The sequence below is a fragment of the Triticum aestivum genome, chromosome 2D (assembly GCF_018294505.1).
Source record: "Triticum aestivum cultivar Chinese Spring chromosome 2D, IWGSC CS RefSeq v2.1, whole genome shotgun sequence".
Classification (NCBI taxonomy): domain Eukaryota; kingdom Viridiplantae; phylum Streptophyta; class Magnoliopsida; order Poales; family Poaceae; genus Triticum; species Triticum aestivum.
The window spans coordinates 530,457,864-530,471,688 of NC_057799.1; the positions used below are offsets into that span (position 1 = coordinate 530,457,864).

General features: G+C 53.3%; 1 protein-coding gene across 1 annotated transcript; it reads right to left on the reverse strand.

The window, feature by feature from the left end:
• Positions 1-698: 698 nt before the first annotated feature.
• LOC123054260 (nudix hydrolase 8) lies at positions 699-3,085 on the reverse strand. The gene is made up of 9 exons (XM_044477990.1): positions 2,790-3,085; positions 2,408-2,685; positions 2,192-2,257; positions 1,928-2,065; positions 1,749-1,826; positions 1,606-1,656; positions 1,489-1,523; positions 1,285-1,393; positions 699-1,168 (listed from the first exon to the last, which is right to left on the reverse strand). The coding sequence occupies exons 1-9, from the start codon at positions 2,908-2,910 to the stop codon at positions 962-964; spliced, it is 1,083 nt and encodes a 360-aa protein (XP_044333925.1). The 5' UTR covers positions 2,911-3,085; the 3' UTR covers positions 699-961.
• Positions 3,086-13,825: the final 10,740 nt, after the last annotated feature.

The following is a 13,825-nucleotide window of genomic DNA, read 5'->3' on the forward strand; positions in this document are numbered from 1 at the left end:
AAGAAAGTACGACTCCGGGTATGTGGAATTCTCCACAAAATAGTGCCTCATCAATCTGTTATGGGCATCGATCCTATCCCTCCAAATTTTCTGCCGACCCATAACCGAACCACCGTGCTTCGGTTTTTTATTGATATGCATAGCTAGGATCATTGCAAGATCCTCCTCCTCTTCCATATCAAATTCTTCTTCGGAAGAATCATACGACGAACTCATCTACAATGTTCAATACTATGCTAAAAACTAGAATCAACATGCACCAAATTCATGACGTTTGAGCAATACATACCTTGCAGGCGTTTTGTCGAACACCTTGCGGGCGCTAAGCGGCAGCGAGCGCTGTTCGTCGGAGACGGACGCGCGTGAGGGGCGACGGGACTAGAAGGGGGGCGGAGAAGCCGCTGCGGCGCGGGGATAGGCCGGGGAAGCACCGGAACGGTCGCTGGGTGGTGCGGGCAGCGGCGGCGGTGCGGCTGGATGGTGGGTTAGAAGTTGCGAGTGGGCGCGCGAGAGTCCAGCGCGCGAGAGCTGACGCAGCAAGTAAGCGGCGTGTGATCCCGTTTCGGCCCGCGCGCTGAACTAGATATGCCGCGCGCGCTGTTTTTGCGCGCCCGCTGGAGCCACTATACTGGTTGCGCGCGCTAAGCTAGTTTGGCGTGGCTGTTGGAGATGCTCTAACAGGCACAATACACTGAAACTGAAAGAAAATATTTCTTATACTATATCATTGCCACTTTCTTCTAGTACTAGATAATTGCCACCACCCATACCCATCAAGCCGGTCCACTGAAGAATAGGAGTAGTACATTATTGCTACACGACAGAGCTAATCCGTCCCACCCATGTCTAATTACAGTCTTCTACACATATATACAGAGGCTTGCCTTGATGCTAGTAGAACTTTGTACCGCGGAATTCCTAAACGGTAGAGGTCCCAGAGCAAAAAGAATCCGGCGACCCGTCAGGCGGCGTCGCAGTTGACGTCCTCGGGCTCGCCCACGTTGTAGTAGAGGGTGGACTGCCTGCCGTCGAACTTGGAGACGACGTTGTGCGCCGTGAGGCCGCAGTAGCACTTCCTCAGCCGCTGGATGCAGATGTCCATGATCTTCTGGAACATGTGGTCCTCCTGGATGAAGGGCTGCTTCACGAACTCCTCCAGCGGCATCCACTGCACCAATTAAAGGCACGATATATATAGACGCTTCAGTAAAGCAAAGATACTCCGGACCAAAGATTGTATCGATGAACTTCTTTTCAGGTGTAGTTTTGAAGATGGTGGTGTACCTTTGCTGCCTGAATCTCTGTTTCGTCGATCTTGATCGCGCTCGACAGAGGCCTCAGCATGCAGATGAAGAACAGGTCCGACTTCTGAAACGCCACGTTGTGCGCGTGCCTGTCATTGTTTTACGGTTTCAGTGGTGAGTGAGACAACATTCAGGGTATCATAACAGTTTCAGAGTTACTGCGCTCAGGTGGATGAGTGTTTACCTGAAGGCGACCACATCCACGAATTCAGTGTCAACCTGCACCGATCACCAGAAGAACAACACATTCAGAACCAATCCTCGCGAAAAAGTATATCCAAGTGCTCGGTTTCTTTCTTACCCCTGTTTCTTCCTGGACCTCCCTGATGGCTCCCGTATATATTTCTTCTGACTGCAAGAGGAAGAAGAACAATTGCTTCAGTAACAGCGACATACCATGAATTACCGCCGTTGTATCGCCAACGATCTTCAGTGCGTCCTTACCTCCTGAATAAACCCCGTGGGGAGTTTCCAGACGCCATCCAACGCCCAGCCCCGATACTTCTCTTGCACCACTAGGACCTGTCAGGTTGTTCAGGGAGATGCCATTAGACACACGAACTTCCTCAGTTATTATCCCTTCTGACCGAAACCATTACTAGCACTGCGCGCGCGAGACCTACCTCCATTTGATCGTTGATCACGAAGCCCCCGACGCCGACCTGATGAGAAGCGTTCGCTGGGAGCAGAGACGGCTCGTCGGGGATCCAGTACGTCAGCATCAAGTAGGCCTCCTCCGCGTGGTGGTACTTGAATCCTTCCTGCACAAAGATTTAGGGAAATAGCATCAGTTCAGTGAAGTACGGATATTTTATCACCAGGTTCAGACAACTGATTTCAGTGGCTAGTAAAGAGGAAGAGCAATACAACTACAGAAGTATTCTTACCTTGACTGCTATGGGAACAAACTCAGATCGGTCCACTGGCAATTTCAGCCACACCCCTTTCTTTCCCTGCAGCAAGAATCACGGCGCATGTAAATAACAGAACCAAGTGACAGTGAGTTGCTGATGCATTTCAGTATCGCAGTGAACAGTTCATAAATTACTGAACTGGAGTATTTCAAACCCCCATTTTTTGTCCCTCTCGATGTGTGCACGTACCACGGACTGCCAGTAGGAGAGGGACGCCGCGAGCGACCGGGCGAAGGCGGCCTCGTCGGACGGCAGCCTGTCGGCGTCGACGACGACCCCGCCGTACTCGTCCTCGGAGGCCTCCAGCACGAAGTTGTTCTCCAGGGTGGTCCACCAATGGTGGCCGGTGGAGTCGGGCAAGTTGACGCCCATCCACTCGGGCTCGCTCCGGAACAGCTTCCTCCGCGCCGCCGACCTCACCCCGCTCAGCATCCGGCCGATGGAGTAGGACGCGCTCACCCCGTGCTCTGCACAGCAGCAACACAGCGAGTGAGCTCACGCGATTCAGGCATAAAACTACGCACATAGGCGGTGACTGGCTGACGGAGTGACAGATAGGAGCCGGCCGTACCTCTGGATGAGCTGGAGCAGTTGAAGAACCTCATGGTGTTTCCGGCGCTGCCGCGGCGGCGCCCGCCCGCCGTCGAGCAGAGGGCGGCGGCGGCCGTGTCGACCAAGCTGCAGCTCTCCATCGCTGGCAAGTGGTGGCTCGACCAATCCCTTCCCTCCGGACTGAGATCAAAGACAAAGCGCCACCCAAGTTGCAGTGCTATCACGAGCGATGCTACCGTTGCGCGTGTGAGTATGAACTGATACGGCGTGCGTGCCTTGCGATGTCCGAGGGCGAATGGCTGAGCTCCACAGAGCGGCCGAGGAGCTTATAAAAATATCGGCCCAGGGGGGTCCACGTCACTGTCACGGGGATAAGGGGCCACGCCGATGGCATGGGGATATTCGCGCGCCGGCTCAGAGTTACCGCCCTGCGGCACAAGGCAGATAGATGGCCTCACTCTAATCCGATTGTTATCATTAGGAGTAGTTCCTTCGCAGTTACAACTACGGAAGAGAACAAAAGCACGGTGTACTAAACTAACTTGACGACAGTGTGCAGGAGAAAAGACATGGAGAAGCAGAACCCAGAGTGCCAGACGCATGTGGGTGCTGAAAATGCTGTCTGGCCGGTGGTGGACGGGTGGGTGTGACGAGGACCCGCAATGCGGGACGCATCAACTAACATAAGCAATGCCGTGATCACTGGCTAATCGCTCGTCACGCCTGTGGTGTCAGCTTTATTGATTGATTTATTTTAGTGGTCGCAATTAGTTAGGTCTCCGTGGGACGCGCGCCCCGTTCCTGTCTGCCTCTGTCTGTGCCGCGTGACTGGGCTCCGCGTCGGAGGGATTGAACTCGAGCTGAACGAACTAGTGCAAATTTCCTCATCCAGATATCCTCATCATGATTGTCTCGGTCATGATGGTGTCCTCCTTGGCTCGCAACTCGTCAGAGACAACTGATTTTTTAGATATTTTATTTTCTTCAAGCAACAGTCTGAAGAAAAGCAGCAGAAGATTTTTCTCCCTTCGTAGCGATATAGAGTGCAACCGGTTTGGCTGGTTCGCGCGTTCCGCACGTGACGGATAGCGCCGTGGCCGTGTGTTCGGGCGGGGAACTCGTTGGGTTTGGATTGGGCGGATTACGTGGAGACAGGTGGTGCCGCGCGGCCTGCGGGGCACACGAAAGGTACGGAAACTCTGGACGGGTCTAGAAGGCGACGCCGGCGCCGTGAACGCGCGCTCGCCAACGCGGCAACACGTGGGAACGGCCCGGGCTGCTCCGGGAACGGAGGAGCAGGCCGCCGCCTTAGACGCGTCGCCCGCGCGCGTCTCCGGCGGCCATGCGCGCGACGTGCCGAGCGCTGCTGGACCGTCGGGTCCGGGTCGGCTCAGTCTACTAGTGGGCGCTGTGTGCGTTGCGGGCTCCGAGTTCCCATGCATGCATGAGCCGAGGTGGCTGCGCTGCGAGCCACAGACCTCGGTGGTGTTCTGTTTCAGCCCGTCGTTGCTGCATGCCGCCTGCAGGGGCCACCGTGTTCTTATGGATCACGAGCATGCTTTTTTGCTTTTTTTTCTTTTCTTTTACGGTTTCTATTTTCCTGTTTTGTTAATGCCACAATGCCATGCTCCGTGCCTCCCTCCATTCCGTTCTGTTAGGTAGCTAGCTAGGTACTCCCTCTACTGACTTCCAATCTATTCATCTCCTTGAATTAGTCTTTTACCCCGCTTTATTGATAAAGTAATATCCATACAACAGTCCAGATAGTAAACACAACGGCTGGAGTCACAGTATAATCAAACCCAAGAAAAGAAAAAATAAACAGGAAAGGCCCCCGAGTGGCAAACGACGAAGCATCCCTAAGAGGCGGACAAGCGGCGCGCTGAATTCAGAAGTGCATCCAACATAAGTCCAATGTGATCACAGTCCGACTGCCTAGCAAGCGGATGCCAGAGCTGCAAGAACATAAGAAATTTAAAGAACGAGTCAGAAGTCTGTCGCGGGAAGATTCGTTCAATCATCATCTTATTGCGAGTCTTTTAAAAGGTCCAAGTCATAGCCGCGAAGATAAGCCAGAATAAACGCCTCTTTGCGGCCAACCCGAGTGGCTCAAGCGTGCAGGAACTCTGCAAGATCGCCGGCCTCCCGGTCAGGCTCAAGTGCGTCGAGGACGAGGCTCCAAAGAGCCCGTTGAGGGAGTCCTGGATTAAGGGGTCCTCGGGCATCCGACCTACATGACATGGGCCGGACTGATGGGCTATGAAGATACAAGACAGAAGACTTCTTCCCATGTCCGGATGGGACTCTCCTTTGCGTGGATGGCAAGCTTGGCGTTCGGATATGTAGATTTCTTCCTCTGTAAACCGACTTTGTACAACCGTAGTCCCCTCCGGTGTCTATATAAATCGAAGGGTTTAGTCCGTAGAGGCAATCATAATCATATCAGCTAGACTTCTAGGATTTAGCCATTACGATCTCGTGGTAGATCAACTCTTGTAATCCTCATATTCATCAAGATCAATCAAGCAGGAAGTAGGGTATTACCTCCATCAAGAAGGCCCGAACCTGGGTAAACATCGTGTTCCCCGCCTCTTGTTACCATTGACCTTAGACGCACAGTTCGGGAGCCCCTACCCGAGATCCGCCGGTTTTGACACCGATATTGGTGCTTTCATTGAGAGTTCCGCTGCGTCGTCATCAGAAGGTTCGATGGCTCCATCAGTCATCTACAACAACGCTGCCCTGCGGGAGGATTTTCTCCCCGGCCAGCTCTTCGTATTCGGCGGCTTCGCACTGCGGGCCAACTCGCTTGGCCATCTAGAGCAGATCAACAGCCACGCCCCAGGTCACGAGATTAGTTTTGGAAATCTGGATTATGTCGCTATATCCGAGGAGACTTGATCTTCCAAGGGTTCACGACCCCAACCTCCGCTCTGGCTTTAGATCCGGAGCGCGTTGCCATGTCCGAGGACGAGATTACTGAGCTCGCTGGACTATCTGCGGCCGCTAAGCCCAGCACGTGAGAACCGGAGGAAGTAGTATCGCTGGCAACCGTCATGAAGCCGGACTCTTCTCCGGATACTGGCTCCGAACCTTCGGAGTCAGCATCGTCTGAGCTCAGCCAAGCAGTTTCCTTCCCGCCGTACTCCATGGATTTTCTCCTCCAGGGCCAAACCTCGCCTTTTAGCGAGGCTCTGGACTTGATGCGATCCCTCGTCATTACAGAGGAGCAATATCCGAACTACGCCCAGCCGGACTAGGGGCTGAGAGCAGGGAATCTTACGTCCCACCCACCACCCACTTCATAGCCACTGTCGAGGACTTAACTGGCATGCTCGACTAGGCTCCGAAGACATCGACGATATGGACGACGATGCCGGGGAGGAGTTGGCCGAAAACCCGCCATTTACCGAACGCTGGACGGCCACCTCTTCGTATGACGTGTACATGATGGACGCACCCAAAGAGGGTAGCGGCGATGATAAAGAAGATCCAGTCGAGGATACGCCTCCTGAGACACAGCCAAAGCGCCGACGACAGTGGCGCTGCTCTAAATCACGCCGTGGAAAAGATAGCAATACCGGCACCGGAGGCAACAACACTTCGGATGGTGCCGAAGACAAAGAAGAACCCGTCGAGCCAACCTCTGAGCAGAACGACCGGGAAGATGGGCAAGTTAGCCCCGATGATCAGGCTGAGAACGAAGACTCGAAGGACAACAATTACCTTCCTCTCTCCGAGGATGAGGTGAGCCTCGGCAACGAGGATTTTATCGTGCCTGAGGAACCTCTCGAGCAGGAGCGCTTTAAGCGCCGGCTAATTACTACTGCAAGGAGCCTGAAAAAGAAGCAGCAGCAGCTTCAAGCTGATCAAGATCTGCTCAACGATAGGTGGACTAATGTCCTGGCAGCCGAGGAATACGGCCTCGAACACCCAACCAAAAGTTACCCGAAGCGTAAACTTCTACCTCAATTCGACGACGAGGCACTAGACCCCATACCATCAGCACGTAATGCGGCTGACCGACCACCTCGTGGCCGGGACAAAACGACAATTCAGGCCGAACACCAGCACATACCACCTCGCCTCAAGGTAGAGATATAACAGCTCGGGGATATACATATGACCTGCGTCAAGACCTGGACCGTAGAGCAGGTCAGACCAGATCGATCTACGGATCGCGGGGGCGTGCCCCGACGCGCGACGACAGCTATCTAGTTAGACGTGACAAGCATAATCACGTCCGGGCCGAAAACCGCAGACGGACTCCATCCGAGCTACGTCGCGACTTGGCCCGATATAGAGGCGCCGCACACCCTCTCTGCTTCACTGATGAAGTAATGGAGCACGAATTCCCAGAAGGGTTTAAACCCATGAATATCGAATCGTATGATGGAACAACAGATCCCGTGGTATGGATCGAGGGCTTTCTTCTCCATATTCACATGGCCCGCGGTGATGATCTCCATGCCATCAAATACCTCCCGCTCAAACTCAAGGGACCAGCTCGGCACTGGTTGAACAACTTGCCTCAAAACTCAATTGGCAGCTGGGAGGACTTGGAAGACGCCTTCCGCGACAACTTCCAGGGTACATACGTCCGACCTCCAGATGCCGATGACTTAACTCACATAGTTCAACAGCCCGGAGAGTCAGCCAAGAAATTCTGGAGTAGGTTCTTAACTAAAAAGAACCAGATCATCGACTGTCCGGATGTTGAAGCCCTAGCGGCCTTTAAGCACAGCATCCGCGACGAATGGCTCGCCCGACACCTCGGCCAGGAAAAGCCGAAGTCCATGTCAGCCCTCACGGCACTTATGACCCGCTTTTGCGCGGGCGAAGATAGTTGGCTAGCCTGTAGCAATAATAATGCAAGTGAACCTGGCACCTCAGAAGCCAAGAATAGCAACGGCAAGCCCCGGCGCAACAGGCATAAGCGTCGAAACAATGGTGACAATACGGATGACACGGCGGTCAACGCCGGATTCAGTGGCTCCAAGTCCAGACAGCGGAAGAAGCCATACAAAAGGAACAATCCGGGTTCTTCCATCTTGGACCGCATACTCGATCGTCCATGTCAGATCCACGGCACCCCTGATAAACCAGCCAATCATACCCACCGGAGTTGTTGGGTCTTTAAACAGGCTGGCAAGTTAAATGCCGAGGATAAGGAGAAGGGGTTGCAAAGTGAGAACGACGACGAGCAGCCCTGTCCGCCGAACACAGGGGGCAGAAGAAGTCCCCCCCAGGTTAAAACGGTGAACATGATATACGTTACCCATATCCCCAAGAGGGAGCACAAACGCGCACTCAGGGACGTCTACACGATAGAGCCAGTCGCCCCAAAATTCAACCCATGGTCGTCCTGTCCGATCACCTTCGATCGCAGGGACCATCCAACCAGTATCCGTCATGGCGGTTCAGCCGCATTGGTCCTCGACCCAATCATTGATGGATTCCACCTTACGCGCGTCCTCATGGACGGTGGCAGCAGCCTCAACCTGCTCTATCAGGACACAGTCTGCAAAATGGGCATCGATCCATCAAGGATCAAGCCCACAAAACTACCTTTAAAGGAGTAATACCAGGCGTAGAGGCCCGCTGCACGGGTTCAATCACATTGGAAGTTGTCTTCGGATCCCCGGACAACTTCCGAAGTGAAGACTTGATCTTCGACATCATCCCCTCCCTCAGTGGCTATCACGCACTGCTCGGACGAACTGCATTCGCTTGATTCAATGCGGTGCCACACTATGCTTATCTCAAACCTAAGATGCCCGGACCACGCGGTGTCATAACAGTCAATGGAAACATGGAGCGCTCCCTCCGTACTGAGGAGCACACCGCGGCCCTGGCAGCAGAAGTACAGAGCGGCCTTATCAAGTAGAACCTTAATTCGGCGGCCAAGCTCCCGGACACTGTCAAACGAGTCCGGACTACTCTGCAGTAGGACAGTCCAGCTCGTCAGGAGCTCGACTAGCAATTCGGCCTCCGTCTCAGTCCCGACCAAATGGCGGCGTACGTACCGCGCGTACATAACTACACACTCAAAATACCATGGGCATAGACAGAGGCGTAACTTGATTGTGGTCCATCATACGGCTCCCACACATACTTTTCCTTTTTACTAATTTTTAGTCTTTTCTTTCACAGGCCCCTCCCGACGGCCTGATAATCAGTTCTTTGGAAGGATAGATATACCAAGGCAGCAAGCAGTACAGACGTGTGGGAGAATCTCTAGATGTCCTTCTTGACGATCATTCTACCTGTTTTCAGGACCCGCACGCAGCTCCCCCTTGGTCCTGGCATGTTAAATAGCCAGGTGGCTTATCGCTCTATTTGTAAAAATACGCTTGGACGTATTAATCAAACTATAATGGAAACAGTTTGCGGCCCAACTTACGTGGCATTAGCTTACTACTTGATTTTATTTTGCTATTCTTATCGATTGCACCCGTACACTTTGGTACGCTTTAATTCGCCAGGGGCTTCATTTATGCTCCATACTACGGCAACAAAGTCCGAACACTTTTTATAGTACAGTTCGGCACCCCGAATTATAGCATTATATGCATTGGCTCCGAATCATGTCTTTGGTCAATAGTTGGGTTGCCCGGCTCCTGTGCTTGCTACCTTACGTTCCGTCCTATCGGCTAGGGTAGTAAAGGGAGAACTACTGCGATTGTGTTTCTGGTTTATCCAAGCAAACACCTCAGTAGAGAAAGCCGAAAACTGACTTTCATGATATGGCGAGGGTTGGTCAGCTATTCGGAGGTTCAAAATCTTTTGCGATTTTTTTCGCATTACGCGATAATCGGCCTCCATCCTGTCAGGTGGTTACAGCACCCTACTTCAGATTAAATACTAACTAGGGGCTGCGTCTACATTTTTATTGTCAAACTCCTATGGCTAAGTGAGGGTGATAAAGCCACATAGTCCAATTGCCTGGTTCGTTGCGCTACACACCCCCTTCAAGGACCAAACTATTGGATCAAGAGTGTTTAGATTCCATCCTGAACACCCCCGTACTATCTACGTGGGGGTTGAAGCCGACGACTGGCCAACCCTCAAATTTAACAAAATGGCCGCACAGGAGGTAAAATTTTCAAACAACAAACATTATATTACATAATAGCTTTGTTTCATAATATAGGAAGGGATAACATGAATGACTTCATTCAAAGATAATGTCTTTGAACACTGGCCCTCTACAATGCGGGATCCCTTGAGGACATCATCAAAATACCGCTCGGGCGTGCGGTGCTCCTTACCCGCGGGCGGTCCCTTGTTCGCGAGCTTCACGATGTCCATCTTCACCCAATCCGTCTTGACACGGGCGAAGGCCATCCGCGCACCTTCGATGCAGACCGACCGCTTGATGGCATCAAGCCGAGGGCAGGCATTGACCAGCCGCTTCACGAGCCCGAAGTAGCTGCCGGGTATGGCTTTGGCAGGCCACAAACGGATTATCAAATCCTTCATGGCCAGTTCAGCCACCCTATGCAGTTCGGTCAGCTGTTTCAGCTGATCGCTAAAGGGCACCGGATGCTCTGGCGCAAGGTATTGCGACCAGAACAGCTTCTCCTTTGAGCTCCCCTCTTCGGCTTGGAAGAATTCCGCAGCGTCGACAACACTACGCGGCAGATCCGCAAACGCCCCTAGAGAACTCCAAATCCAGGTCAGTAAGAGGAACCTTTTCTTCACATACTTGCTCTGCATAATAAAGGCCTTACCCGCCGTGATTTTTCTGGCCTCCTGGATTTCCTGGAGGGTGCCCTGGGCTTCAACCCGGGCATCGTGTGCGCTTTGGTGGGCCTTGGCAAGTTCAGACTCTTGATCCGCAATATTGCGCTCCAAGGACTCGCATTTCTTTACGGCGTCCTGGAGCTCCTGCTGGACCACACCAACCCTGGCCACGTGTTTCTCGCGAGCGGCTCGTTCCCTTGCCGCTCTCTCCTGGGCTTCGGCCATCGCCTTCTTGAGGGTCTCCACCTCGGCCGCCGCTCCTATAAAATATCATGGCACTATGGTCAACACACATCATTCATCCTTTCTGAATCTACACAAGGTCATTGCATACCTTGGTGGTCCTCCAGCTGCCTTTTTACATGGCCGAGCTCTTCCTCGGTCCGCTCCAGACTCCGCTTCAGTCCGGAGACCTCAGCAACATGAGAGGTCACAGCCAGCAAAGACGCCTGCTTATCCACATAGACACATATGGTTAGTCTCCTACGAAACTTATTTGGTCCTCTGTCTGGATTTTCTTTTCGAACACCGGACAGTGTCTCAGGGGCTACTGTCTATACTATGACATTCCTTTTGCATAAATTGCGTTTCATACCTCAAAGCCTGTTAGAAGGCTTGTGCAGGCTTCGGTCAGTCCACTCTTCGTGGACTGAATCCTCTCAATCACCGTACCCATAAGGATACGGTGTTCCTCGACAATGGAAGCACTTCGCAGCGCTTCCAGTAGAGTGTCTGGTGCTGTATGGACAGAGGTGACCGGTGGATTCGGTGCACCTCCTTCTTTCGAAGAAGGCTGCTTGCCTGATTCCGGAGCCGTATAGGTCTCCGGAATTGTATTCGGCTGGGGGTCGAATTGGATCCCATCACCAGTCTCCATGGGGATTTGCTCCACCATGTGTCCGGCGACTGAGGTTTCACCCTCTGGCGCCACCCTGACGGCCTCCTGCGCCTCTCCCTGGCTGGGGGAGGTCCTTCGGGACAGCACCTCGGCGTCGCCTGTGGCCTTGGGAGAGGAGGCCGCTGGCAGTGACCCGCTGTCCATTACCTTCGGATCCAGCGAACCCCCCGAAGATGAGGATCGCTGGGAGCTGTCATGGGCCGGACTGCAGCGCATAATTCAACATGTTAAAACTATGAAGTAAAGGAGCTGGATATGTGTGTGCGTCTTTGAGTACTTACGATTCGGCTAGGGGCTTATCCCTGGGGCGCCACTCGGAGCTGTTGTCGATGTCCCCCGCGGAGTTGTCCGCAAGGGAAACCTTCCCCTTCTTGGACGCCTCTGCCTCCAGATGCGTGGAGGCCGCCCTTTTCTTCCTTTCCCCCTCGGGGGGAGAGTTGCTTTCTTCCTCCTCCTCCTCGTCCTCGGCGGCAGAGGAGTGGGTCTCGGCGTCTTCGGACGTCGCGTCCGAAGTGCCCTTACGGCGGAGGCCACTTCTGGTCTCCTTGACCTTCTTATTGGCCTTCTTCTCCGACGCTTGGTAGGGCGCCGAAACCAGCATCTACGTCAGAAGTGGGATTGCTGGGTTTTCGGGTAGCGGAGCCGGACACTGAATCCGCTCCGCCTTCTTTTGTTGGAAATATGCCCTAGAGGCAATAATAAAAGGTTATTATTATATTTCTTTGTTCATGATAATTGTCTATTATTCATGCTATAATTGTATTGTCCGGAAATCGTAATACATGTGTGAATACATAGACCACAACGTGTCCCTAGTAAGCCTCTAGTTGACTAGCTCGTTGATCAACAGATAGTCATGGTTTCCTGACTATGGACATTGGATGTCATTGATAACGGGATCACATCATTAGGAGAATGATGTGATGGACAAGACCCAATCCTAAGCATAGCATAAAAGATCGTGTAGTTTCGTTTGCTAGAGCTTTCCCAATGTCAAGTATCTTTTCCTTAGACCATGAGATCGTGCAACTCCCGGATACCGTAGGAGTGCTTTGGGTGTGCCAAACGTCACAACGTAACTGGGTGACTATAAAGGTGCACTACGGGTATCTCCGAAAGTGTCTGTTGGGTTGGCACGGATCGAGACTGGGATTTGTCACTCCGTGTGACGGAGAGGTATCTCTGGGCCCACTCGGTAATGCATCATCATAATGAGCTCAATGTGACTAAGGCGTTAGTCACGGGATCATGCATTGCGGTACGAGTAAAGAGACTTGCCGGTAACGAGATTGAACAAGGTATTGGGATACCGACGATCGAATCTCGGGCAAGTAGCATACCGATTGACAAAGGGAATTGCATACGGATTGATTGAATCCTCGACACCGTGGTTCATCCGATGAGATCATCGTGGAACATGTGGGAGCCAACATGGGTATCCAGATCCCGCTGTTGGTTATTGACCGGAGAGGCATCTCGGTCATGTCTGCATGTCTCCCGAACCCGTAGGGTCTACACACTTAAGGTCCGGTGACGCTAGGGTTGTAGAGATATATGTATGCGGAAACCCGAAAGTTGTTCGGAGTCCCGGATGAGATCCCGGATGTCACGAGAGGTTCCGGAATGGTCCGGAGGTGAAGAATTATATATAGGAAGTCAAGTTTCGGCCACCGGGAAAGTTTCGGGGGTTACCGGTATTGTACCGGGACCACCGGAAGGGTCCCGGGGGTCCACCGGGTGGGGCCACCTATCCCGGAGGGCCCCATGGGCTGAAAGTGGAAGGGAACCAGCCCCTAGTGGGCTGGGCGCCCCCCCATGGGCCCCCCCCATGCGCCTAGGGTTGGGAACCCTAGGGTGGGGGAACTTTCCCCTTGCCTTGGGGGGCAATCAACCCCTTTCCACCCCTTGGCCGCCGCCCCCCCAACCCTAGATGGGTTTTGGCCGGCCCCCCTCCCAAGGGGGCCTATATAAAGGGGGGGAGGGAGGGCAGCAACCTACAGCCTTGGGCGCCTCCCTCCTCCCCTGCAACACCTCTCTCTCTCTCTCGCAGAAGCTCGGCGAAGCCCTGCCGGAGACCCGCTACATCCACCACCACGCCGTCGTGCTGTTGGATCTCCATCAACCTCTCCTTCCCCCTTGCTGGATCAAGAAGGAGGAGACGTCGCTGCACCGTACGTGTGTTGAACGCGGAGGTGCCGTCCGTTCGGCACTCGGTCATCGGTGATTTGGATCACGACGAGTACGACTCCGTCATCCACGTTCATTGGAACGCTTCCGCTCGCGATCTACAAGGGTATGTAGATGCACTCCTTTCCCCTCGTTGCTAGTAGACTCCATAGATGCATCTTGGTGAGCGTAGGAAAATTTTAAAATTATGCTACGATTCCCAACAGTGGCATCATGAGCCAGGT

What these genes read in the sequence shown, in the direction of transcription:
- LOC123054260 (XM_044477990.1), bottom strand. Translation starts at nt 2,910, where the DNA reads ATGGAGAGCTGCAGCTTGGTCGACACGGCCGCCGCCGCCCTCTGCTCG. An exon ending in TCTCCTACTGGCAGTCCGTG is followed by an intron (nt 2,258 to 2,407) that starts GTACGTGCACAC and finishes TTCTTGCTGCAG; the next exon opens with GGAAAGAAAGGGGTGTGGCT. An exon ending in GTGGATGTGGTCGCCTTCAG is followed by an intron (nt 1,394 to 1,488) that starts GTAAACACTCAT and finishes AAACAATGACAG; the next exon opens with GCACGCGCACAACGTGGCGT.